Raw genomic sequence first — 27587 nt, 5'->3', positions numbered from 1 at the left:
TTGGCTTTTGTTATTGGATGTGTTTTAAAGCAGAAAGTAAAAAAAAAAAGTTTTTCTTTCAAAATTGTTGGCCTTTTTGTTTATAGCACAAAAATAAAGACTGCAGTGGTGATAAAATACCACCAAAAGAAAGCTCTATCTGTGGGGAAAAATTTTATTTGGGTAAAGTGTCGCAATTTTCAGTTAAAGTAACGCAGTGCCGTTTCGCAAAAAAAGGCCTGGTCATGAAGGGAGGTAAATTTTCCAGAGGTCAACTGGTTAGTAAAGAAAAGAGCCCATTTGTTAGGGGGAAAAAAAGCAGCTAATGGCAGAAACAGCTTAGAAACTGGCAATCAATCACTTGTTGCTGACAGATATTAATAATTATAAAAGACTGTTGGGTTCACTAAAGATCTGAGAAGACAGGGGGCCCAAAGAACAAAGTACCCCACCACTGCACTCCAACATAAACACAATTCAAGCACTAAATCACTTTCACTTATTTATTCTTATTAAATGAACTTTTCCTGTCCTTTGACTGTCATCAGCTCAAACATTTTGACACTATGGTTTTAATAGTAAGGGGCTTATTTATCCTATTTTAGGTTTTACAAAGGCTTTTCTGGCTGCTGTGAGGCCTTTACTAGGGTAAAAGGCATTAAATGTCAGTGTGAAAATTATCAACCATCATTTTTGTCTAGAATTTGAAATTCAAACCAAATTCATAGCCTGAAAAATTGCAACAAATTTAAATTTGACATTAATCCAAATCTCTTCCCTAGCTAGCTGTCATTTGCTCCAGTCAGCATTTTTTATTTCACACGCAAGTGCATAGCGCTTCGCAAAAAAAAAAAAGTCCCCTGCCAGCTTTTGCGAAATTAATGGGCTCCCCTAACACAGCGAACCTTAACACAGCAAACCTTAACACTAGGTAACATGTTGCAGTACTGCAACGCATAGGATGGGGCCTTTAATAATTGTTTAAAATAATTCAGTACTGCATTTGTTGGCCTTTAATATCTGCTCAGCTTTTATAATACTAGTGATAAAGAATTATTTCCATTTTTCTGATTGCATGAATAATTATTATTACCAAATATATTAAACATGCATTTTCTTTAAAATCATATTACAACTAAAATAATTTTATTCATACAATGTATTATGAAGAACTGGTAGAAATTCTCTTCCAGGATCTATTAGGTTACAGCAGCTGTTAACCTTTAATAAGAGCATAGTTTGTACTCGTAAACAGTAAACTGCAGGACTAGGAAGTCGTGTTACAGCTTTTTGCTTTAAATCCAAGTCACGCATATCAGATAACCGCTTTTCTGCGTTTGTTCACTCTGTCCCTCCCAATTAGTGTTCTAGTAACCATATAAAGATGAGCAAACGGTACATTCATTAGCCCTCTGAGCAATTGTCACTGTCCTATACCCTCTCTGGGGCAATCAGTCTCATAAAATCCCAGCAGAACGGCTGGCATGAGAAGAAAAATCCCCAAACAATAAAGGCAGCCCATGTTGATAAACAGCGGAAATTAATGACAAGACATTTAAAGAATTTATTGAGATGATTTTGCCGTGTGTATTTCATACATGACTGATTATGTTGTGAGTGATCAGATGGTTGAAATCAATACAATAATGCAAAGAGCAGTCTAAGGACATGCTCTGAAGCAAATTTATCTCATTCAGTGGCTGGCAAGGAAAAATGGTAAATAATTTAGAAGCTAGCAGAGCTAGTGTTTTCCGTCCGCGGACTAATGACGAGTTCTGGAAAGCCCGTGCGTTCATCCATCTCCCGAGTGAATTGAAGGTCACTGAGTTCCCCAATCACTATCTCAGCAGTGGTGAAGACCTCCAAATCTCCTATAGCATGGCCACCGATGGTTCTTCCATCTTTATCAGACAGGGAGATGTGTAGGTGAGCATGCTCATTTAGTGTTCCGACCAATGAAACAATTTCTAATTTTTGATTTAATTGTATTATCTGAAAAACAAAACAGAAAAAAATATTTAAAAATTAACACCACATGCATCCACAGCATAATTTCAGAAAAAAAGTAGCAAAATTCACCTCCAATTGACTTCAGTTCATTTAGATAAAAATGTGAGCAAAGTTTCTCATCTTAGAAGGATAAGTGAAATTGAGATATTTTCCTTAGGTAAAATTTTGGAGAAATGCATTGGCAACAAGCAACTGTTATGTGAGAAGTGCTGTAGCCTATAGCAATGAATCAGAAAACCAGAGTTGGACTCACCAATAACTCTATTTCCTGTAGTCATCCAGGACAGCTCATGAGACGTAGAGCTCCTCCCACCAGGACAGGAAACACGTCACTGTTCTAGAGACAATTCTAGAGACAGCCTTAAAAAATATGTAAACTGTGGGATTCTCCATAGGGGGACGCTGCTACCAAGTGTGATTGCATGTGGTTAAGCCAGGTTCCTTGCCACACAGATAGAGGCTAATGCAGGTTTGAATTTAAAGATGAAGGAGGCCAGGCCCTACAAACAAAAACCTCACCCCTCTTATCCATTAGATATTTGAGAGCTCCCATATCCTCAAAAGCCAAATCGACTTTCTTGGAAACCTTGTAAAGTGGTAAAACCAGAATGTGCAGGATCCACATCAAAGGGACACCTTCCATTTAAACTATTAAAAAACAAAGATGTCTTCTCTTATTCTGACCATTCCAGCTGTATAGCATCCTAAAGAGTTTTATGCACAGGAAAAACTCTGGACTTCTTTTTGTGCAGACTCTAATACATAAGCTCATGCCTTGAGAGCTGTACCTATTACTCTTCTATTTGCAAAGTTTTATAAATGGTTTTGAGCAGATCATTAACAACCTCAAGGGACAAATTGTATCTAGTTCCCCTAGATGGCCCTTCTCCATTCTTGGAATCAGCCTCACTGTCTGATTCTGACTGTTAGGATGCAATGCTCTACATGCCTCTTCTGTATCTTCACCATGTAAAACTTCCAATGCAGAAGAAATTCCAGCAGAGAGCCTAGGCACCACTGGAGACTGACCATGAGAAACTGATTGGGACTTCAAAGGTGTGAACAGTAGTAGCCAATTCTTCCTTTACTGATGACAGTAGCTTACTATAGATCACAGCTGATTCATCTTAACCAGGTAACCTATAAAAGTACAGCATAATGGCTTGCTCCAAGAATATCCTAATATAGCTGCACAGATTGCAAATTTCCTCTTGGGAGCAGGACCTGGACCTTTATCCTGGTCCTGAAAAAAATAAAAGGCAGTACCTGCCTAATAAGCCCAGCAACTACAAGCCACCCAGTGCTTATGACATGAAAAAGAAGGTGCACCTTCGGCCTGACCCCCACATTAAGGAGCTCTAGATGCCAGAAACAGCATTAGGGCAACACAGGTACAGCAAGGTGGTAAAAACAACATCAGGGTTACCCGTGAGGAGCTGATGCTGGCCTGAGGAGCATGTACCCGCAGAGTTATGAGTGGGAAGTGCAGAGGCAGTTGTACTTTGAACAGTACACCACAGCCTCCACTGGGAACTGCTTGTACGAGAGCACCAGCCACCCTAGAGTTCATCTGTCTGAGCCACTTTACAGGCTTAGAACCAATGTCTCTGGCACCCTGTGATGATGTCACCCAACTTGGAAATTATGCCTCTGAATCTTCCAGGCAACCAGCCTGAACTAAATAGCTCTACCCCTCCGCAAGGAAACTGTCTAACACAGCAATGTTGATACAAACCACAGTAGGAGTGACTGGCACAAAAGAGGTCTACCACTGATACTGGGCTTCCCAATGGACTGAAAGAAGAAGATCCACAGCTACGACCTGCTAATAAAGAGGGGGTTTTGTGGATGGGCAAAAAGAGGTACAGATTTACAGACACAGATAAAGAAACTAGGGATTCCACTACCAGTTACACAGGTAACATGTCACCCCCATCTAGAGGGAACATTAAAACTGAAGTAAGAACATGGAGGACCACCTTTTACCTTCCTAGGGAGGTGCTCTAAATTTCATGGGCTGTCCTGGAAGACGGTTGGAGAAATAATTTCAGTTAGTGACTTTAATGCTTGCAATGTCATGCTATACCATACCAATTGATGGATTACATTAGCAGGATAATGTAAAACTGCTTTGAGAATGAACAGAAGCATAACAGCTGCTGTGTGTACTCACTCAGTAGTCTTGTTTTATAGCCATTAGTATACTGCATATAGACACAACCAAATCGGTGAATCTACCCAAATTTCAATTTAAGGGGGGTTTATCAAATCATATTTGAAATTCACAAAACCCAAAAAATAGCAGTAAATCTCACTGAAGTCTATCAGAGGCAAATCTTTGATTCTGCCCATTTTCAAGGTTAATAGAAAAGCTAGCATTCAAAAAGGACATGAAGAGCTAGGAACTACCATAGGGTCTATATAATGGGACAACATGGAAAAAACATTCATTGTTTGAATTGCATGCTTGAGAAATGCTTTTAATCTGTGCTGTTATGGAATAGTGGTATTTTCACAGACGACATCAGCAATGTCATATTCTAGCATCGCATATTTTGGATGTGTAATTGGTTTTTTTATTTTTAAGTTGAGGTTTACTTAACCACTTGCTGATCGCCAGAAGTTCCCGTATTTTGCGATGCACTGGTGCACAGCCTGGGGCACACAGCAGCGAGATCCACAACCCGCTGTCTTCAGTGGATTGCTGTGCTCAGTATCAAGCTGCTGTGAACAGCCTGCATACCACGTGATCACTGTGATCAACTTATGACATCATTGTTTACTATTGTTGTGACCCGGGATTGATTACCTTTGATCCATTAGTATAGGGGCCAATGACAGCACCTTGTGCCATGCGAAAGCTGTGGGCCAATCACAGCATCACAAAAGTAAACAATGAGTCATGAATGAAAGCTAATTATGACAGTTCCAATGACTGCCGTTACATCACTGTAACAAGCAATTACAGTGTAATAAAAGAAAAAAAAATCCCTGATCACTGCTACAGAGTAGTACATTCTCACTATAGTGACACTAAACTTCTCTGATGAGAGTATGTAAAAAAAGAATCTAAAAAAAAGAAAAAAAAAATGTTTAAAAAAAAAAAGAAAAAAAAAATCTATAAAAAAAGAGAAAAAGTTAAAAAATTTAATAAAAAAATGATTTACATGTTTTATTTTTTTTTTACTATCACCAGTCAGTATCCCTAATCACCACCACATCAGTCATATGATGACGCTGTACTGCACTGGTGACAGTATTAAAAATATAAATTGTGAAAAAATCTAATTTCTTTATTTTCGAAAAAATGTGACAAAAATGTTCAAGTTGAAAAGACTTGCCAAGCCTCTTACTAAATACCTTGAACTGTCTACTTTCCAAAAGTATATACTTATACCATAGTTTGTAGACTCTATACCTTTCACATAGACTAAATAATATACACTGATGGGTTATTTTTAGCAAAAAATGAAGCAGACTATATTGTGACCTAAATTTGTGAAGAAAGATTATTTGTTTGCAAAAAATTTTAACACACTAACATAAACATGTTTTTTTATCATCATTTTATCATCATTTTTGGTATTCTTTATTTTGTATAGCAAAAAAATAAAAAAACCGTGGTGATTAAGTACCACCAAAAGAAAGCCCTATTTGTGTGAAAAAAAATGATATAATTTTTTTTGGGTACAGTGTTGCATGACCAAGCAATTGCCACTTAAAGTAGCACAGTGCTGAAAAACAAAAAATGCCCTGGTCATGAAGGTGATAAAACCTTCCAGAGGTCAAGAGGTAAATTACAGCAGTAGCACTCCAATCTGATTAAATTGAACTTTCAAAAAAAAAAAAAAAAAAAAGTTTTTTTCTAGCTAGTATTGGCCACAGAAACCTGCTTTTTTAAATTTTAGCATCAATAAGCCTAAATTGAACAGTGGAAGTAGCAGCTAAAACAGATCTTAAAATTATAGGAAACATTAATATTAAAAAATAAAGCTAAAACCCTAAACTTTGCACAAATTGGCCAGTGGCAAAACAGTATTTAGGGCCAGGTTCACACTGCTCCAACATGGAACTCGGGGACTCTCAATCAAACTTTGCTCTATGTCTTCATGTCTGACTTCCATGTGACTTCAATGAACAAGATCCGACTTTGATCAGACAATACCAGGCCCTTTGAGTCTAGTATGGATCTCGCGGCGGAACCCATAACTAGTGTTGAGCGAACACGGACTGTATTATTCGTGTTCGTACAGAATAATTGGATTTTTTGTACCCGAACACGGACACGGACACTTTACTGTATGTTCGGGTAAAAATCCGTGTTCGGTCGTTTTATTTCCGGGTTTTGCATGCTTTGGCGCTCTTTTCATGGCGGGCTTTCAACAGCCAATCAACAATCGTTTAACTGGTGTGCCTTAAGCCATCCCAGCCATGCCTGCAAATGTCTCAGTAGCTGTGATTGGCCGTCTGAAGCATGTGACCAAGTCTTTATAAGTTCGAGGCAGCCGCAGCGGCGTCATTATGCTGCTTAGATTCAGGGACAGAGCACACATCAACGTGCTGGCTGCTGATTAGGGAAAGATAGGCAGGAAAAAACCATTTGTGTCCGGATAGAATTGAGGGACAGGTCGGAGTGTTTAGGCAGGGCGAGTTGTAGGCATTTTAGGGATAGAGTCTGCTGAATTATAGGGTCAGTGTCTTCTACAAACTACAATCGATATTGCTGTGTGGGGGGTGGGGTGAATCTGCACTCAATCCTGATCTACGATCTCTTCTCAATCCTGTTAGGGACAGAGTCTGCTGAATTTTAGGGAAACTGTGTTCTACAAACTACAATCGATATTGCTGTGTGGTGTGGGATTGGCGATAGGCAGGTGTCAGTGATCCACATCCATTTTTCTGTGTGTGAGCTGCAGTGAACACAATCTTTTTGGGCTGCAGTGAACACAATCTTTTTGGGCTGCAGTGAACACAATCTTTTTGGGCTGCAGTGAACACAATCTTTTTGGGCTGCAGTGAACACAATCTTTTTGGGGTGCAGTGAACAAAATCTTTTTGGGGTGCAGTGAACACAATCCTTTTTGGTGTGCAGTGAACACAATCTTTGTGGGGTGCAGTGAACAAAATCCTTTGTGGGGTGCAGTGAACACAATCTTTTTGGGGTGCAGTGAACAAAATCCTTTTTGGGGTGCAGTGAACAACATCCTTTTTGGGGTGCAGTGAACACAATCTTTTTGGGGTGCAGTGAACAAAATCCTTTGTGGGGTGCAGTGAACACAATCTTTTTGGGGTGCAGTGAACACAATCTTTTTGGGGTGGAGTGAACAACATCCTTTTTGGGGTGCAGTGAACAAAATCCTTTTTGGGGTGCAGTGAACAAAATCATTTTTGGGGTGCAGTGAACACAATCTTTTTGGGGTGCAGTGAACACAATCTTTGTGGGGTGCAGTGAACACAATCTTTTTGGGGTGGAGTGAACAACATCCTTTTTGGGGTGCAGTGAACAACATCCTTTTTGGGGTGCAGTGAACACAATCTTTTTGGGGTGCAGTGAACACAATCTTTGTGGGGTACAGTGAACAGAATCTTTGTGGGGTGCAGTGAACACAATCTTTGGGGGGTACAGTGAACACAATCTTTGTGAGGTGCAGTGAACACAATCTTTGTGGGGTGCAGTGAACACAATCATTGTGGGGTGCAGTGAACTCAATCTTTGTGGGGTACAGTGAACACAATCTCATACTTCTGAAGGTTTGAGGGTGCTGCCTGTTCCATACTCCCCCTACTCCTCATCTAGCCTTTTAGGGGTACAAACAATAGTAATTGGGGCCTAGTGTGGTTGTGTACGTGTGATATACATACACTTTTTTGGGATCATATTTTCTATTCCGCTATTTAATCAAAAACCTTTGGGGATCAGTTAAATTGGGGGATAGTCTGTGTTGGTACGTGTGAGAGAGATCCACCTTTCCAAGTTGTTGGGGTTCATCTCATACTTCTGAAGGTTTGAGGGTGCTGCCTGTTCCATACTCCCCCTACTCCTAGCCTTTTAGGGGTACAAACAATAGTAATTGGGGCCTAGTGTGGTTGTGTACGTGTGATATACATACACTTTTTTGGGATCATATTTTCTATTCCGCTAATTTAATCAAAAACCTTTGGGGATCAGTTAAATTGGGGGATAGTCTGTGTTGGTACGTGTGAGAGAGATCCACCTTTCCAAGTTGTTGGGGTTCATCTCATACTTCTGAAGGTTTGAGGGTGCTGCCTGTTCCATACTCCCCCTACTCCTAGCCTTTTAGGGGTACAAACAATAGTAATTGGGGCCTAGTGTGGTTGTGTACGTGTGATATACATACACTTTTTTTGGATCATATTTTCTATTCCGCTATTTAATCAAAAACCTTTGGGGATCAGTTAAATTGGGGGATAGTCTGTGTTGGTACGTGTGAGAGAGATCCACCTTTCCAAGTTGTTGGGGTTCATCTCATACTTCTGAAGGTTTGAGGGTGCTGCCTGTTCCATACCCCCCCTACTCCTCATCTAGCCTTTTAGGGGTACAAACAATAGTAATTGGGGCCTAGTGTGGTTGTGTACGTGCGAGATACATACACTTTTTTTGATCATATTTCCTATTCCGCTATTCAATAAAAACCTTTGAGGATCAATTGAATTGCGGGATAGTCTGTGTCGGTACGTGTGAGAGAGATTCACCTTTCCAAGTTGTTGGGGTTCATCTCATACTTCTGAAGGTTTGAGGGTGCTGCCTGTTCCATACTCCCCCTACTCCTCATCTAGCCTTTTAGGGGTACAAACAATAGTAATTGGGGCCTAGTGTGGTTGTGTACGTGCGAGATACATACACTTTTTTTGATCATATTTCCTATTCCGCTATTCAATAAAAACCTTTGAGGATCAATTGAATTGCGGGATAGTCTGTGTCGGTACGTGTGAGAGAGATCCACCTTTCCAAGTTGTTGGGGTTCATCTCATACTTCTGAAGGTTTGAGGGTGCTGCCTGTTCCATACTCCCCCTACTCCTCATCTAGCCTTTTAGGGGTACAAACAATAGTAATTGGGGCCTAGTGTGGTTGTGTACGTGTGATATACATACACTTTTTTTGGATCATATTTTCTATTCCGCTATTTAATCAAAAACCTTTGGGGATCAGTTAAATTGGGGGATAGTCTGTGTTGGTACGTGTGAGAGAGATCCACCTTTCCAAGTTGTTGGGGTTCATCTCATACTTCTGAAGGTTTGAGGGTGCTGCCTGTTCCATACTCCCCCTACTCCTCATCTAGCCTTTTAGGGGTACAAACAATAGTAATTGGGGCCCAGTGTGGTTGTGTACGTGTGATATACATACACTTTTTTGGGATCATATTTTCTATTCCGCTATTTAATCAAAAACCTTTGGGGATCAGTTAAATTGGGGGATAGTCTGTGTCGGTACGTGTGAGAGAGATCCACCTTTCCAAGTTGTTGGGGTTCATCTCATACTTCTGAAGGTTTGAGGGTGCTGCCTGTTCCATACCCCCCCTACTCCTCATCTAGCCTTTTAGGGGTACAAACAATAGTAATTGGGGCCTAGTGTGGTTGTGTACGTGTGATATACATACACTTTTTTTGGATCATATTTTCTATTCCGCTATTTAATCAAAAACCTTTGGGGATCAGTTAAATTGGGGGATAGTCTGTGTCGGTACGTGTGAGAGAGATCCACCTTTCCAAGTTGTTGGGGTTCATCTCATACTTCTGAAGGTTTGAGGGTGCTGCCTGTTCCATACCCCCCCTACTCCTCATCTAGCCTTTTAGGGGTACAAACAATAGTAATTGGGGCCTAGTGTGGTTGTGTACGTGCGAGATACATACACTTTTTTTGATCATATTTCCTATTCCGCTATTCAATAAAAACCTTTGAGGATCAATTGAATTGCGGGATAGTCTGTGTCGGTACGTGTGAGAGAGATCCACCTTTCCAAGTTGTTGGGGTTCATCTCATACTTCTGAAGGTTTGAGGGTGCTGCCTGTTCCATACTCCCCCTACTCCTCATCTAGCCTTTTAGGGGTACAAACAATAGTAATTGGGGCCTAGTGTGGTTGTGTACGTGTGATATACATACACTTTTTTTGGATCATATTTTCTATTCCGCTATTTAATCAAAAACCTTTGGGGATCAGTTAAATTGGGGGATAGTCTGTGTTGGTACGTGTGAGAGAGATCCACCTTTCCAAGTTGTTGGGGTTCATCTCATACTTCTGAAGGTTTGAGGGTGCTGCCTGTTCCATACTCCCCCTACTCCTCATCTAGCCTTTTAGGGGTACAAACAATAGTAATTGGGGCCCAGTGTGGTTGTGTACGTGTGATATACATACACTTTTTTTGGATCATATTTTCTATTCCGCTATTTAATTTAACTGGGCCTCCATGCGAGACCTGTGTGCCTTGTTGCGCTGTTTTGAGTACTCCACCAACATGGCCAGTGGCAATGACGCCGTTCTCAGCTTAACTATCCCACTTCTATGCCTCCTTGAAAAAACAATTCGGGCGATGATGGAAGAGGATGTGGCACAGGATGAGGAGGAGGAGGAGGATGAAGAGGTAACATTTCCAAGGCTTTCAGGGCAGTCATTCGCAAGGGGCTCCGAGGGTGGGTTCCTGCACACGCAAACGCCAGGGACGCAATTGTCCAGCAGGGGCACAGTTCTGGAGGATGAGGAGGATGAGGAGGAGGAGGAGCTGGAGGAGGAGATGGAACCATGTTCACAGCAGGGTGGCACCCAGGCCAGCTCATGGCCATCACTGGTGCGTGGCTGGGGGGATACAGAGGACACGGACGATACACCTCCCACAGAGGACAGCCTTTCGTTGCCTCTGGGCAGCCTGGCACACATGAGCGATTACATGCTGCAGTGTCTCCACAACGACCGCCGAGTTGCCCACATTCTAACTTGTGCTGATTACTGGGTGGCCACGCTGCTGGATCCCCGTTACAAGGACAACGTACCGTCCTTAATTCACTCACTGGAGCGCGATCGCAAGATGCGCGAGTACAAGCGCACGCTGGTAGACGCCATGCTGCTGGCATTCCCATCTGACAGCGGGGCCACAGTGGAAGCACAAGGCAGAGGAGGAGGAGGAGGAGGTCGCCAACGCAACCAGGGCACCGCCAGCACCTCAGAAGGCAGGGTTAGCATGGCCGAAATGTGGAAAAGCTTTGTCAGCACGCCACAACAAACAGCAGCACCAGCAGCTCAGATGGAACGTCTTAGCAGGAGGCAGCATTTTACCAACATGGTGGAGCAGTATGTGTGCACACGCCTACATGTAGTGAATGACGGGTCTGCCCCCTTCAACTTCTGGGTCTCCAAATTGGGCACATGGCTTGAGCTTGCCCTTTACGCCTTGGAGGTGCTGGCGTGCCCTGCAGCCAGTGTATTATCTGAACGGGTATTTAGCACGGCTGGGGGCGTTATAACAGACAAGCGCAGCCGCCTGTCCAGAGACAATGTGGACAAGCTCACGTTCATTAAAATGAACCAGGCATGGATCCCACGGGACTTTTCCGTACCTTATGCAGAATAGCAATGGATACCGACCTTACCCACCCATTGTTCCATTTTTGCTCTTTCTCACTCTTTTGGGGTGTACCCTCATTTAAAATTTTTGAAAAGAAGCAGTGTTGGCTACCTCGTCCTCCTCCTCAGGGCCAGATTAATGTAGGGGCTATTGGAGCTGCAGCTCCAGGCCCCTACCTTTTATATAGGCCCCGGGTTGGCCATATTCACTGTTACCGCTCTTCTGTCACTTGTAAACACAGAAGTCTGGCTTCTATGCTCGCTTCCCCAGGCAGCACCCTCAGAACCTCCCCACACAGCGTGAAGGCCGGACAAGGAGGGACAGTTGGCGATGCATGGATGTGTTTATGGGCTTCAGAGACAGCATCCCATGTTGAATTAGGCATGCATGGCTGCACCCTTCCTCCTCTGGGTGCATGGCAAGGCACGGCCCTTAAGGCCCTTCAAAATCCTCAGCACCAAGCCCATGATGCTGTTAATCCGGCCCTGGTCCTCCTCCACCGCCGCTTCCACCTACACCGCCCATAGGTGTGCGCAGCCTATTGCATTAAGGTGTGCACCCCAAAGTTGAAATACACATGCATGTGTTTGCCAGCAGGGAGAGTAATGTATCGGGGCCATGTACCTGTAGGCAAGGAGAAATAGAGCAGAGCAGGTCCCAGGGAGATCTTTCCCATCTCCTCACTGGCAATGCTATGTGCCCTAGGTGATTAGGGTGTGCCCAGGCACACCCAGCACACCCTGTGCGCACGCCTATGTCACCGCCACATCCACCACCACCTCAACCTCCCTCCTACTCCATATGGGCCTCGTCCTTCAGAGATGAAGAAGAACATTGTTTTATTTTTCTGTTTTTTTTTTGTTGTTTTAAGTTATTTCCCTATCCACATTTGTTTGCAGAGCACTTGCCATGCTCTTAATTACGTTTTGCTGCCATTTGCAGCACTCTAGCCCTTTCCTTTGGTGTTTTAGAGCCATTTTAGTGCCTTAAAGTTCGGGTCCCCATTGACTTCAATGGGGTTCGGTGTCCGGGAAAAGTTCGGTAAAAGTCCGGGACACGGACCCGGACTTTTTTTTAAAGTTCGGCCGAACCCGTCGAACACGGACATCTAGGTGTTCGCTCAACCCTACCCATAACCAATGCAAAAAAAAAAAACAGGGTCCCCCCAAAATCCATATCAGACCCTTATCTGAGTATGCACCCCGGCAGTTCAGGAAAGGGGGGGCACACAAGCACCCCCTCCCGGACAATACCAGGCTCCATGCCCTCAACATGGGGAGTCGGGCGCTTTGCACTCCCCACCCTAAAGCACCTTGCCTCCATGTTGATGGGGACAAGGGCCTCTTCCCGACAAACCTGGGTGGGGGGGTGTGGGGGTCTTTAGGCAGGAGGCTTATTGGAATCTGGAAGCCCCCTTTAACAGGGGGGCACCCAGATTCCGGCTCCCCCCTATGTGAATGAGTATGGGGTAAAATGTATCTTTACTCATTCGCCCAAATTGATGTAAAAAATAAATAAAAACAGGGCACAGGTTTTTGACCAAGTCCTTTATAAAAGTAGCTCCAGGGGCGTGGCTTGCGGTGAATGGAGTAAGACACACTGATAGCTGTCTCCGCCAAGGATCCTGCTTCTTCTCCTGTCCTTCATCTCCTGAAGCACTGTTCACACTGCTACCGACCTGCCAAGGTTCCACTACACTCAGGGCTTCCCTTTCACTGTCTGGAGCTCTGCCAACATAATTGTCCCAGAGGGGAAAGGACTTGCAGGGGGCGCCGGACCATGCGGTCCAAGATGGTGGCTACTCCTACAACTCAACCAAGGAAGCAGCCCAGAAACTATTTGCAAAATCCACTGCTAAGGACACCCCTGTAAAATCGGCCTTTCCACCACCAGCTGCTGTCCCTGATACCTTACAGGGGAAAGAGGGTGATTCTGCCTGGCTGGAGGAACCTGCAGACCTATCCTCCTGGGACATAGTGAGGACCCCTCCTTTACTAGCTTCAGGCAGTGAGCTCAGGCACACAGGATCCTGAACTCACTCTCAGGGAAATCTTTTCTGTAGTCACCTACTGTAATGCTACCATCACTAATATGACCACAGAAATTAAAGAAATTAAATAAACATGTTTCATGCTACTTCATATGTTTATCTGGTAAGGAGCCAATTCACTTTGGTGTGGGGAAACACACTATATCGTATGGGATATCTAACCTGTGTGTTCCCAGAACCAGTTTATTGACACCTTTGGACTTTATTTGAATTATTATTCACCTGTGGACTTCTGTGTTTTTTAGCACATTATCTTTGGTTGCTGCAATAGCATGGTCACGTTATATTTCCATCTGTAAATGTTTTTTCACTTTTAAACAATTTTTTGTTTTTATCATTATTGGAAGCGCACTAGACATATTTCTTTTTCAATTTTAGTTACAGTATTAACTTAGACTCTGCAAGTTCCTTTGGATCTACGGGTAACCCAGTGATGTTAGGGCCCTCCCCTTAATATCTTTCCTGCATGGACATATAGTTTATGACATTTGCTACCCGGTTCTGAGGACTATGGACATAGCCGGTCGTTTTATTTAGTCCTGTCCCCACTATTGTGTGTTATAGTGGTCCACAATGGGACCACTTATGTTTTTTTGAATTGTGCGCATGTAATCGTTCTTTTTTCTTTTTTTTTGACTGCCTCCCTAAATGGTACCAGAAGTTTCTATCTGTTCTTTCTGATTACGTCTTATAACCAAGCACTTCCTGCGGGACCTTGGAAGGTTCTGGATTTTGCTTTTAATGAGCAACAGCCACCTCATTCCCAGGTTACTTTTAATGTTGGAATGATTGGCCTGCAGTGTATGCCTTGGATGCTTATTTTATTATACAGTTATTCTTATGCAGCCTGAATGTAATTTGCTCTCCTGGAATGTGAGGGGGTTGGGCAATGGAGTGAAACGTGTTTCGCTGTTCTTTGCTTTGAACTCTTACCACTCAGCGGTGGTGTGTTTGCAGGAAACACATCTTCAATATAACACACTATCCCTGCTTAATAACCCCGCCTATCAGACGCAGTTTCACTTAACACACACTGCCAACTTCAGGGGAGTCAGTATATTAATTTCAAATACTATACCCTTTCATCTAATACAATCCCGTGTTGATGATCAGGCTAGATATATTTTTCTGTTATGCAAAATAGCTGGGATGCTATGTATTATAGCAAGTATCTATGTCCCTCCACCCTTCTCTCCGGACAGTTTAAAAAACTTGGCACAATTTTTGGCCCCCTATCCTGACATACCGATTTGGGTTCTGGGAGACTTCAACAACCTCCTGGATAGAAGCCTGGATAGATTCACGCCTTTAGGGGGACAGGCTACTGGTTCAGGTGGTCCCACCCCATTTGCCAGATTGATTTTGGAGCTGGGCTTGAGAGATGTGTGGAGGGAAAAATATCCAGACAAGAAATGTTACTCATGCTATTCATCTACTCACGTGCCTACTCAAGGGCCTACTCACCCACTCAAGGGCCTCTCACGTATAGATGTCTGCCTGTCTATCCCTATGGCATTACTTAAAGTCACTCTGGCTGAATATTTCCCACCAAGCCTCTCTGATCACTCTTTGTTGAGGGTTGTCCCTGTTGGTACTGGGGAGAAGAAATGGAAGGTTAACCCCATTTTGGCTTAACCTTTTGCCAGCTGCTAACCCTATTCCCAAAGCGATACAACTGTTTATGTGATATAATAAAGATACAGCTGCACTGGGAGTAGTTTGGGATACTCTTGAAGCCCATCACCGGGATTTCATCATAAAACTAATTTCTTGCATTAAAACAGCCACTAAAGACTGGGAAACTTTGATACTTCTGAACTAAACGTAGTTGGATGGAGGTGCAGAACATGTATCAACATGTTGTTCTTACAACTGCTGAAAATAAATGATTTTTCATGCAACAACAGTATTTCGATGAGGGCGAGAATATGGGGCACTTACTTGCTGTGATCTCTCACTTGCAGCAGGGGGTATCTCATATTGTGTCTTTTCGAAACCCCATGGGGGATCTGGTGCAGGATCTGGATCAGATACCCCAGATTTTTCATGACTATTTTAAGGATGTTTACTCTTCTAAGGTCGACCACTCGGATGAGGTGGTGCAATTTCTAGACCATTTCCCCCTACCCAAACTAACTAATAGTGACCATAAGATGTTAAATGCCCCATTACAATAGAGGATCTTACTGAGAAGGTGCGGGAAATGGCCAATAGTAAGTCTCCAGGTACTAGCGGCCTACCAGCAGAAATATATAACTGATTTAGTGATTTCCTTCTGCCTAACTTGTTGTCTACTCTTAATGCTGCAGTATGTGATAAATGTTTACCCCCTTCTATGAATGAAGCAGTTTTAGTAGTACTCCCCAAGCCTGGCAAGGACTTGACACTACCAGACTCGTATAGACCCATATGGTTGCTAAATATGGATATTAAGTTACTGATTCGGGTACTCGCTACGAGACTGGTGAGTGTGGTTTGAGGGTTGATGCACCTAGATCAATCCGGTTTCATACCAGCTAGGTCCACAGCACTGAATATAAGACAATTGTTTCTGAATGTTCAACTGCCAGTGGATAACCAGGGAAATAGAGCGGTGTTCTTCCTTGATGCTGCCAAAGCTTTTGATAGCGTTGAGTGGAAATACCTTTGGGAGATTCTATGGAAATTCCAGCTGGGAAGTTCCTTTATTTCCTGGGTCAAACTACTTTACTCAGCTCCTACAGCGAGAATTTGAATCAATGGCACCCTCTCGGAAGCCTTCCCGCTTTATAGGAGGACTAGACATGGGTTTCCCCTCTCGCCCCTACTTTTCACCCTTGCATTGGAACCCCTAGCAACCAAAGTGAGGGCCTCTCCGGACATATTAGGGTTCCTTGGGGAAACAGAGAAGATAAACTCTCCCTTTACGCAGACAACACTCTAATATATCTAGGAGACACAGTAGGGTCTTTGAAGACTGTCATGCAGCTTATAGAACAATTTGGGGCAACTTTTAGGGTTTGCCATTAATTAGCATAAGTCATCCCTATTATTGTTAGATCCACTGCAGTCAGCCCTCCTGGAGGAGATGTCTCAGGTGGAAGTAGTCTAGTCATTCAAATACCTCAGAATAGTAGTGACAGGAGATGTTGGGGACTACAGATCCCTAACTCTTAAACTCCTATTGCAGAAATTCAAACATAAATGTGCCAGCTGGTGCAAGCTGCCTTTATTGGTAACAGGTAGAGCTAACCTTTAAAAAATGGTATGGGCACCTCAACTACTGTATGTCTTTCATAATGCCCCAGTATGGATACCTCATTATTGGTTTGATTGCATGGACTCTCAATACTGTGTCCTAATATCGAAAAACAGAGTGGCACAAATTAAATTACCTACCCTGCAATACCCTAAGGATCAAGGTGTCATGGCAGTCCCTCACTCTTTTACATACTTTCTGGCTGCCCAGCTACAACATATGGCAGGCTGGGATTTACCAGTTGGCTATGTCCCAACTGTCCCAAATTGCATGGTATGGAATTGGGGGGAACTCCACGCGTTTTTTATTTTTTTTTTTTGGTGTAGGTTCTCCTTCAAGATCCTCACAGCACAAGTCACATGCCACAAGTCAGATCAGTTAAGATGATGATCTAGCTTTGATGGTATTGAATAGGCTGAAGTCGGACCAAAGTCAGACCATAGTAGTGCAGGAACCTTTTTTCAAAGTCGGACCGACTTGTGTTGGACCAGTTAAGTCGGCTCTCATAGAGAACCACTGATTTATTACATGTGATAAATGTGCTCCTAAAGTCGAAGCATATGTAGCACCAGTGTGAACTGGGCCCTAGTGTAGTTTGTGAGCTTATATTTATGCAGTACCACCATATATCCTCTTAAAGGTTTAATAAGATGTCAAAACAGAGTGCTTCAAATCCTTCAATTTCTGCAGAACCTGCTCTTAATTTAGGCCCTTCATTTTTTTTTTTTAAATAAAGGGGATTGCCTAAACTTAAAGGCAGCTGTATGTAGTAACATGCTGCAAACGAAGAGCAGCTTTGCCTGTGTCATCATTAAGTGTGCAATGCTCACCCTGGTATAATAATAATAAAAAATGCACTAGCAACAGACAAAAAAAATACCCTGAAAAAAAAAAAAAAGTCTGAAAAACTAATCCCCAACCCAATTTTTTTAACCAAGCTGAATTGTGAACACAGGGGGTGTACAAAATATACAGCCTACCACTTTGCAAAACACAGTCATTTAATACAATGTAGCACAGTATAGCACAGAATCAGCTAACTCTCCCTGCAAAGACCATCGGCTCTTCCTTAACTACTCCAACACACAATGATAAATGCCTGCTGGGAATCCACCCCTTTATAGTGAGGGGGCTGGCACATAACAAAGGTCCCATTATGTGCCCTTCTAAGACTACTGACCTGAGCACAAAGGCCAGACATTAAAATTATAATTTTTGCAGAAAACAAAAGCAGCTTCAATCTGTTTTTTGCTCTAGCAGAAAGCAGAGGCTCAGTCTTCAGCAAGAACTTTATAGTCTTTTGTAAATAATAATAAAACACGAGAAAGGAATCTTTCTAGCTCTACCCCTCACTGCCCCGAATCATGAATGCTGGCCACAGTGAGCTAATCTTTCAGCATAGAGCTGACAGCACAGGTGTGGAGATTCAGCACTGAGGTTTCCAGCACAAGAAATGCAAATATGCTGAATGTGGGGTTAGTTTAGTGTGAGAGATTAGTTTAGAGGGTTGGGTTAAGTTAGCGTTAGGCTCAGGTATTCAAAGGGCACAAAGGCACTACTGGGTTTTTTACTAGATAAATAAAAAAATACTTAAAATTTTGAAGAAAAAAAAAGATTTTTTTCTATTTCTGTTATAAATAATTGTTCTTCATAAATTTAGTCCAAAATGTATTCTCCTACATTTCTTTGGTGAAAATAACCCAAATCAGTGTATATTATTTAGTCTGTAGGAAAGTTATAGAGTCCATAAACTATAGTATCTATGTATATGAAATTCCTAATGTACTGATGACCTGTCTCATTTCTTAAAGCCCTAAAATGTCAGGACAGTACAAATATCCCCCAAATGACCCCTTTTTGGAAAGAAGACAGTCCAAGGTATTTAGCAAGAAGCATGGCGAGTTTTTTGAAGTTGTCTTTTTTTGCCATACGTTTTTGGAATTAGTAAAATTAAAGAAACGAAAAGTACAAAAGTGTTTTTTTTTTAACACACAGTGACCAGGACATTATAATGTTTCCATAGTAAGATTGTACTACTTTGGGGAAGTGATCAGGAATTTTTTATTGTGTTACACAATATTAGTTTGCTTATAGCAGTGAATTACATTGCTATAAGCAAGCATTTCACCGAATGAAACTGATTCATTTGGTTTGTTTTGTTGTGATTAACTGTGATTGGTCACAATCATATGGTACAGATGGGCTGTGATTGGCCCTGAATGTACCATTTGATCAAATTGACCAATCACAGCTAGCAAACAATTGTACACCATGGATGGCATAAAAGGAAGCCATCCCCATTGTGCACAACTGTCATGTGACCTGCTGTGATTTGTTATGGCGGTCACATGGTACCTGCAACGGGCTGGTACAGATTGACACAGCCGGTGACAGATTGTGCCGCTGCCCGGTCGCACAAGCGGAGCTTTCTGACAGGACGTCATATGACATCCAGTCAGAATGGGAAAGCCACCGCTCGGTCGTCATTCTGCTATAGTCTGGGTGGGAAGGTGTTAAATCAGCTAAATATATTCCAGGTTGCAACAAAACAAAATGTGTTCATTGAGTAGAAAAACCTGCTCTGTGTAGAAGCAGTGGTCTCTCTGCACCCTATACTGAGTCAGATCTAAAGCTGTCACATGCCTGTATGTCAAGCCTGAGAGGATGAGGGTGGCTTCTTGCACAATTCCTGTCCAAGCACTACTGGAAGTTGAGAGGAGATCTGCAAGGGCAATAGAAAATCACATATTCCAGCGTGCAGACAATTAAGATTTGAGATTGTGAGTGCTGATATCAGATAAGGGGTACAGCTGGTTGTATACCAAGTTAAGTTATGAGTGGAGTAGACTGTGATATTAAACGTATACTCCCTGCACCCAGGAAACTTAATATTGAATGTGAAAAACCAAAATTAGTTAATCCCACAGCAATAAAGCCCCCCAAGACAAATAAGATAATTTGCCAGGTCAACTGGCTATCCAAAACAATGAACGTAGCTCGTAATTGTTATTGTTTTGGATGAATGGAGTGGAGTCATAAGTTGAGTCCAGTAACAGCCAAACCAGAAAGGTCCGAATTGTATGTAAGATCAGAGTCAAGAATAAGCAGAGGTTGGCAGTGTGCAGGCAGTGAGGTACTAAGTCGATAGGCAGAATTTTGTTCAGAAGTCCAGGCCGAAGTCAGTAACAGAGATGAGCAGAAATCACAGACAGACAAGGATAATCCCAAAAGCAGGTCAGGTGGAAGCTGGGTCAATAACAAGGTCAGCATAAGTTTCAAGATCAAAAGTCAGCATGTATGTGTGCGCAAAGTCATGCATCTAGTTAGGTTTCTATAGGAGTAAACATGAGTATATTTATGCCCATGAACAATTGCCCAACGGCTTGCGCAATGCTCCTTACAATAGCTCTGCAATCAGCAAAGTGCATGCCCCATGCTGAATGGAGAGCTTTGCAGAGATACCACTCCCTCCACACAGACAGCAATGACCCCCTTTCTGCAACATGGTGGCAGGGGACAGGTTTTTCTACTGTGGCTGCTTTCTAAAGAAAATAAACTATAAGACTTTGCACACCTTTTCTTTAAAAGCATGTGGGAAACTGGGAATGTATTTAAAGGAGAAGTACAGCCAAAGCTTGTCTGGCTGTACTTCTCCTGCGGATCACAGGAGTGTTGTTCATTTTGCACCCCTGTGACTCATTTTCAGCAGACAACAGGCTGAAGCCTGCTGTCGGCTGACCTCACAGAGCTGGCCCAGGCTGGGGCAGGATCGCAACAATATGCTAGGTATCCACCTACAACCCTGGATTGGCACCTGACTCAGCCTCTCAGTGAGCTACTGAGAGCCTGAGACACCAGTCTCAGGCTCTGGGGGGTTGGAGGTTAAGAGCAAGCAGATAGCCGGTGACTGGCAGTCATGAGCTATCAGCTCACGGTGCTCTGAGAACTGAGAGATCAGCGGTGTTTGATCGCTCAGTTCTCAGTCTTAGAATCATCGGAGGACAGATGCAGCATCGCACAAATGCTGCATCGATCTAGGTAAATATAAATCTTGAAAAAAAAAATCCAATACTTCTCTTTTAACTAATTTAAACAGAAAGTTCAATTGGCTATTAACTGTTAAGCCATACAGTAGGTTAAGTGTTGAGAACTGAGTGGTTAAGAACAGTTAACAAATGTTGGAAGGTTTAGAATTAAGTGCAGAGGGTTGAGGTGGGGGGGGGGGGGTGACGTGTTAGGAGATTCTCTGGTGTCAGGAACTGTTTTGAATAGATGGTCCAATATGTCAGCACTGTAAACTAACATACCAATGTTGCCTAGAGCTCTACTTAGATAATAATGATGCCTTGTAGCTTACTTTTACTTTCAACCTTCAAACTACCAGCATAGCACTGACTGGCAAAATGACATCAGGCTGCATTGGGCTTGCTCAGGCCAGGTGAAAACCGAAATTCCATAAATGACAGTTTATCAGCTTTGCCACAAGCATGTCTGCAACTGTTGCCATGCTGTGGTAGTGGTTTGCTTATAAGTACACAAAACCAAAGCGGTACAATTGACCACCAGTGGTAACATTGTGTGTGTGCCAGGTTGCAACAAGAAGGGCCCAGGCTGTATACTGAAGCCCGCTTAGATGACAGTCACACACATCATGACTTGTTGCTAACCGCCACTGCCCTAACTATGCGGTAGCCTACAGGTGGCCTAAGATTTGCATGCAGCGCTATAGAAGCTATAGAAGCTGCGCTAACCAATCTGTGAATAATTAGTACCAGAATCAACATTATACAATATAAGTCTTCCAACATCACTAACCAACAAATTGTGATGAAATAAAAATATTAGTTTATTTTGAAACTAAAAATCAAAATAAAAAATGTCCATTAATCCATCCCGTGCCAAGTGTGTAAAGTTGCTCATACGGTGATACACCCAACTGATACGTGCTATTATCCACCACCTTCCAAACTTCACACTCACCAGATGGCAGTACAATATGTGCCTTATCAATACGTCTCCCAGATATATGCAACGACAGTCCACTTACACAATTCCAGTGTGTTATAGCGATCCCAGGTCTACCCACTGATTTCCTATTTGCTTCAATTGGCTCCCCTCTCATGCACTCATGTAATTAAACAAAAGCCATCATTGCGCTATATCCCATCTGCTTTATTTCAAACTAATGATAAAATTTTACACTCACATTTCGAAGTGCCCTCAGATCGGCACTAAGTCTGTCCAGCTTTCCACATTAGTCCATGTAACTGGCCCTCCGTTCAATGGAGCCGGGGTGCATGTCAAGCCTCAATTTCGATGCGGGTCGGGAACCGGAAGTAGCGTGAGTAGCGTTTATTTCATCACAGTTTGTTGGTTAGTGGTGTTGGAACACGTATATTGTATCATTTTTATTTGTGGATGTTGATTCTGGTACTAATTATTCACAGATTGGTTAGCGCAGCTACTATAAAATTTCTGTTCATTTGCTCCATGTACCTGCCTATCCTATATAATATTCAGCACATTAACAAAACAGCCATTCTTCTAGAGAATCATAAAAAAATAAAGCAAAAGACATAAATGTAGCCCTCGTGCCTTCCAGAACCATTATACAGTAATTCTATTCAACAGCCGGAGCTTGGAAAGAATATGCATGCCAAGTAATTGAGATGAGGAGTGCGAAGAGAGGTATTTCCTTTGTGACATAAGAAATATTCTACATATTTTATCATTTCAGCACCGCCAAAGTCTTTAATTAAAGATTATATCAAATTAAAGATGACAGGACACCTTCAGGGGAAATGCATTTCATTCTCTGCATTTCTGGAGCAAGACACAAAGAACAGATTTTAGGAACAGCTTGTAGTGTGGCACCAAAATCTTATAATTACATAATTAGGAACAGTACACTTCTCTTGAAACACTCCACGGCCATCTTGCTGTATCTATGCATGACTTAAAGTGATCCAGTATATCAAGCAGACCTGTCAGGTACCTCATTGCTATTCACTGCATCTGCATTAGCCAGTCTAAGTGTTGCTTTGGTGACACTGCCCACACATGTAATAACAAACGGCGCTCTCAGTTCCTTCTCTTGCACAAATTTAAACAATGATGTGACTATTTCTTCTCCTGGTCCCAAGCGAAGGGCGTACACTGACAGAGAGCTCGGTCCCCCCTGAGTGAAAGAAGAGAAAAAGAGATAATTGTTTATTTAGTTGTCAGAAAAGTATAATCCGTGCATATCAAGAAAGTTAGATATGAATGGAAATCGCAATGTAAGTTTAGTTCAAATGTGCAAGATCACATTACATACATTTCTAAACAGAACTGAAGCTGAAAATTTACTTTAGTACTGCTAATTTCCCTTGCATAAAAATAAATAAATCCATAAAAGCTGTAGCCCTTTCCACTGAGGCACTTTTCAAGCACTTGATAAAAAAAAGCGCCTGAAAGGCTCACGAAAACCTATGGGATCGTAGGCAGTATTTTATATTCGCCTGGACATAACAAAATACAAAATAAACAAAATTTTAATTAAAAATATTTATTTAGAAATAAAATTGGCCGCGGCTTTATTATTGGTAAAAACATGAACCACTTGCCGGCTGCCCACATTATATTTACTGCGGCAGTCAGCCCCTCCTGGGCAAAGCGACGTAGCACTACATCGCTCGCCCAGGAGCCTGCAGGGGGCGAGCGCGCGCCGCCGGAGGCACCTCCCGCTCCCGATCGTTCATGGCCATCCCCGCGCGTGTGACCGGCAGCTCCGATGTCCGCCGGCCACTCGCGATCTCCCGCTGGAGAGGGAGAAAGGCAGGCGGCTGATGTAAATAAGGCCGCCTGTCTTTCTCCCTGGTGTAACTGTAGAGACTATACGATCCTGCTATGTAGGATCATATGTCTCTGTGGTTACATCACAAGCCATGCCCCTTTACAGTTAGAGTCACGCCCCTAGGGACACACTTAACCCCTTGATCACTAATAAAGTTAACCCCTTCCCTGCCAGTGTCATTTTTACAGTAACAGTGCATATGTATAGTACTGATTACTGTAGTAATGTCACTGGTACCCCCAAAAGTGTCAAAAATGTTAGTCAGGGGTCCGATCTGTCCGCTGCAATGTCGCAGTCCCGCAAAAAAAATCGCAGATCGCCGCCATTACTAGTTTAAAAAAAAACAATAAAAATTAAATAAATCTTTCCCTTAGTTAGTAAACGCAATAACTTTTGCGAAAACCAATCAAAATACGCTTATTGCGATTTCTTTTACCAAAAATATGTAGCAGAAAACAAATTGGCCTAAAATGTTAAAAAAAATTTGATTTTTACATTTTTTGTTGGGGAATTTCATATAAAAAAATGTGAAAAATATTGTTATTTTTTCAAAATTGACGCTCTTTTTTTGTTTATAGCGCAAAAAATAAAAATCGCACAGGTGATCAAATACCACCAAAAGAAAGCTCTGTGGGAAAAAAAAGGACGTCAATTTAATTTGGGTACAGCATCGCACGACCGCGCAATTGTCCGTTAAAGTCACACAGTGCCGAATCGCAAAATAGGCCCTGGTCTTTGAGCAGGAAAATCCTCCGGGGCTTAAGTGGTTAATAGATATTAAACCATTAATAAATTCAAATCATATACCAAGAACAAGAAATAAAGAAAACAGTTCAGCCACTAAGACTAGAACTGTCATAAAATATAGGATAATAACATATAATTAACAAAACTGTCCCATCTTAAGTTGGCAGAGGAGGGACCACACCACATAAAAAGCCATGACAAAGGGAAGGGGGGGGGGGCGGGAAGTGCTGCTGGCAGTCTTCTTCCAATGACTCTCAAAAACCCTGGGGAGCTGTTCCTATTTATAGGGGTCCTGGGATTGGGATAACTGAAACAGGATTGGCTTATTAAAACGAATCAATGTTATGTAAGTTAATAACTGAAATGTTGCTCTGACTATTATAACTGCCACGATCCCATAAGGAAAAGTGGGGCCTATACGGGCATACCCTCCTTTTCCTCCCATTCCCATTAAAATCAATGCATGCTTTCACACCGGGGCAGTACACTGGCAGGGCGGTGAAAAAAATCCTGCAAGCAGCATCTTTGAAGTATGCTTGGAGTGCTTAAAAAAAGCACCTAAAAAACACCCCTCTCCATTGAAATAAATGGAAAGTGCCTCAAAAGCACCTCAAAATGGTTCATGAAGCAGTTTTTGAGTCACGTGTCTTTAAAAAAAAAGTGCACCGCTAACGCAAAAGCGCTGCAAAAGCACTCAGTGTAAAAGGGCTCTTAGAGAAGACTTTTTATTTCTTTGTTGGAGTGGAATTTCTTTGGGCCTTGGCTTCTCTGCCATTTCTGGTTCTCTCCCATGCCTGTGCAGCCATTTAACACTTTTTCTTTACACAGAACGCATACTTGGCTCCGATTAGAACCAGACGTTTTGGGTCACTCAGATCCAGATATAGCCCACACCAGCAAATAGATAAGTATTTCAGAGCTCAACGGAGAAGACCTAAAGACAAAATCTTCTTTAATCACTTCAATACAGTGCCCTTTCACCCCCTTCCTGCCCAGGCCAATTTTTAGCTTTCAGCACTGTTGCACTTTGAATGACAATTGCGTGGTCATGCTACACTGTACCCAAATGAAATTTATATCATTTTTTTCCACACAAATAGAGCTTTCTTTTGGTGGTATTTAATCCCCGCTGGATTTTTTATTTCTTACTAAAAAGAAAAAAGTCAGAAAATTTTGAAAAAAAAAAAGTTTTTCTTATTTTCTGTCAGTAAATTTTGAAAATAAGTAGTTTTTCTCCTTCACTGATGTGCGCTAATGAGGCGGCACTGATGGGTACTGATAGGCTGCACTGATGGGCACTGATGAGATGGCACTTATGGGCACTGATGAGGTGGCACTGATAGGCGGCACTGATGAGCACTGATAGGTAGCACTGATGAGCACTAATAGGTGGCAATGAAAGTCGGCACTGATGGGCACTGAAAGGTGGCATTGACGGGCACTGATGGGCGGCACTAATGAGCACTGACGAGCGGTACTGTTGGGCACTGATGGGTGGCAATGATGGGCAGCACAGAGGAGCAGGCACTGATGGGCACTGACTGGCAGCACTTTGAGCACTGATTGTGGGCACTGATGGTGGGTACTGTGGGCACTAATGGTGGGCACTGACGGTGGGCACTGTGGGCACTGTTTTTTAACTTTTCTGTAATCAGGACACTGATGATCAGTGCCCTAATTACCTGTCCTAGACTCCCCTTTGAGGAGGAGTCGCTGATTAGCTCTCCTCGCCACACACTCTGACAGTGTGAGGCGAGGAGAGCCGATAAATGGCACTTCCTCATTTACATGTGACCGGCTGTGATTGGACACAGCTGATCACATGTAAATGAGGAAGTGCCATTTATCGGCTCTCCTCGCCTCTTTATTGGCTCTTTACCAAGATCGGGATCGCAACATGTCCTAGTGACACGGCGCCGCCACGATCTCTGCACTGCGTGCCCCTGCGGGCGCGTGAGAGAGGCCGTGCTGGGGGGCCATCATATGACGTCGTCATAGAACGAGAGCCACACTGCTCCGCCCTCATTTGATGGTGGGCGGGCAGCAAGTGGTTAAAGCGTTAATAAAAGCAAAACTTTTATTACTAAAATAACAAACAAAGAATTGCACAGAGGGGCCCCCAAACCCATACCTCCCAACTTTTCAAGATGGGAACGAGGGACACCTATTAACAAAATTATGTAGGCATAGGACACACCCCCTGTCACTCCCCCTAAAAGAGAAATATACAAAAAAAAAAGATTAGTTAAACCTACAAGTGCTTTTTTTATTTATTTTTTGGCCTCTACTATTCCTTTATATTGGCTTTTGAAATTTACAAATGCAGCAATATAGAATTTGAATTATAGGTTTAGCACTGAGAAACACTTTTTGAAAGATAAATAGGGAATTTTATATACAACTATATAGATCAGACCAAAACCAGGGACAAATGAGGAGGAAAGAGGGACAGGGGGACTTTATTTCAAATCAGGGACAGTCCCTCGAAATCAGGGACAGTTGGGAGCTATGCAAACCTTGTCTTCTGGAGTCCTCTGTCAGAGCTATCTGCTCCTCCTCTCCTATGTCTGCCCCCCATTGCAAAGAGCTTGTTATGGGGTCAGACATGCAGGCTCACTACCGAGCCAGGTACCTGTGTGTCCATAGACACATACAACGCAACTTAGCCCATCCCCTCCCTCCTCACAGGATTTGATTGACAGCAGCAGGAGCCAATGTATCCCACTACAACCTTTGTGTCTGTGAGAAGAGAGAGAGCAGTGATAGATCGATACAAGACTCAGGTAAGTATTTGGAGAGGGGATTGGGGGGAGCTGATACTGGAAGGTTTTTTACCGTAATTCATAGAATGCATTAAGGTAAAAAGAAAACCTGAAGCTTTGAGAACCACTTTAAGAGCATGAACGAGCATGTTCACGTGTTCCTGCATGTATTTGACAGCCAATTCATTTATTTCAATGGGCTGTCAAATGTGCGGCAACATGCACACAATTATGGAAGGTGTGATTTTTACCATGTGGTTTGCTAGACCAATTTGGGGTGCTTTTACCAACTAATGGCACCAGTGCGCGTCTAAAAGAGGGCAGCGAGTTCCCATGTGGTGCTGGAAACACATGCAGAAACGTGTGTTTCCTGCACCACAACTAG

The 27587-nt window shown here is 42.7% G+C and overlaps 1 protein-coding gene across 1 annotated transcript in view; it reads right to left on the bottom strand.

Annotated features, from left to right (window-relative positions):
* Positions 1 to 1523: 1523 nt before the first annotated feature.
* The window catches only part of LOC309551896 (bifunctional protein GlmU-like), a 120053-nt gene continuing 93989 nt past the window's right edge, over positions 1524 to 27587 (bottom strand). The window contains exons 3-4 of the mRNA XM_082252610.1: positions 22854 to 23036; positions 1524 to 1971 (exon numbers count right to left, since the gene is read on the bottom strand). Of these exons, the coding sequence (XP_082108736.1) occupies positions 1705 to 1971; positions 22854 to 23036 (450 nt within the window). The 3' untranslated portion in view covers positions 1524 to 1704. The remainder of the gene's footprint in view (positions 1972 to 22853; positions 23037 to 27587) is intronic.

This window comes from Pelophylax lessonae (genome assembly GCF_965119305.1).
Source record: "Pelophylax lessonae genome assembly, chromosome: 3".
Lineage (NCBI taxonomy): Eukaryota > Metazoa > Chordata > Amphibia > Anura > Ranidae > Pelophylax > Pelophylax lessonae.
Note: the sequence above shows the minus strand (reverse complement) of the source record. Positions and strands in the feature narration are given on the sequence as shown.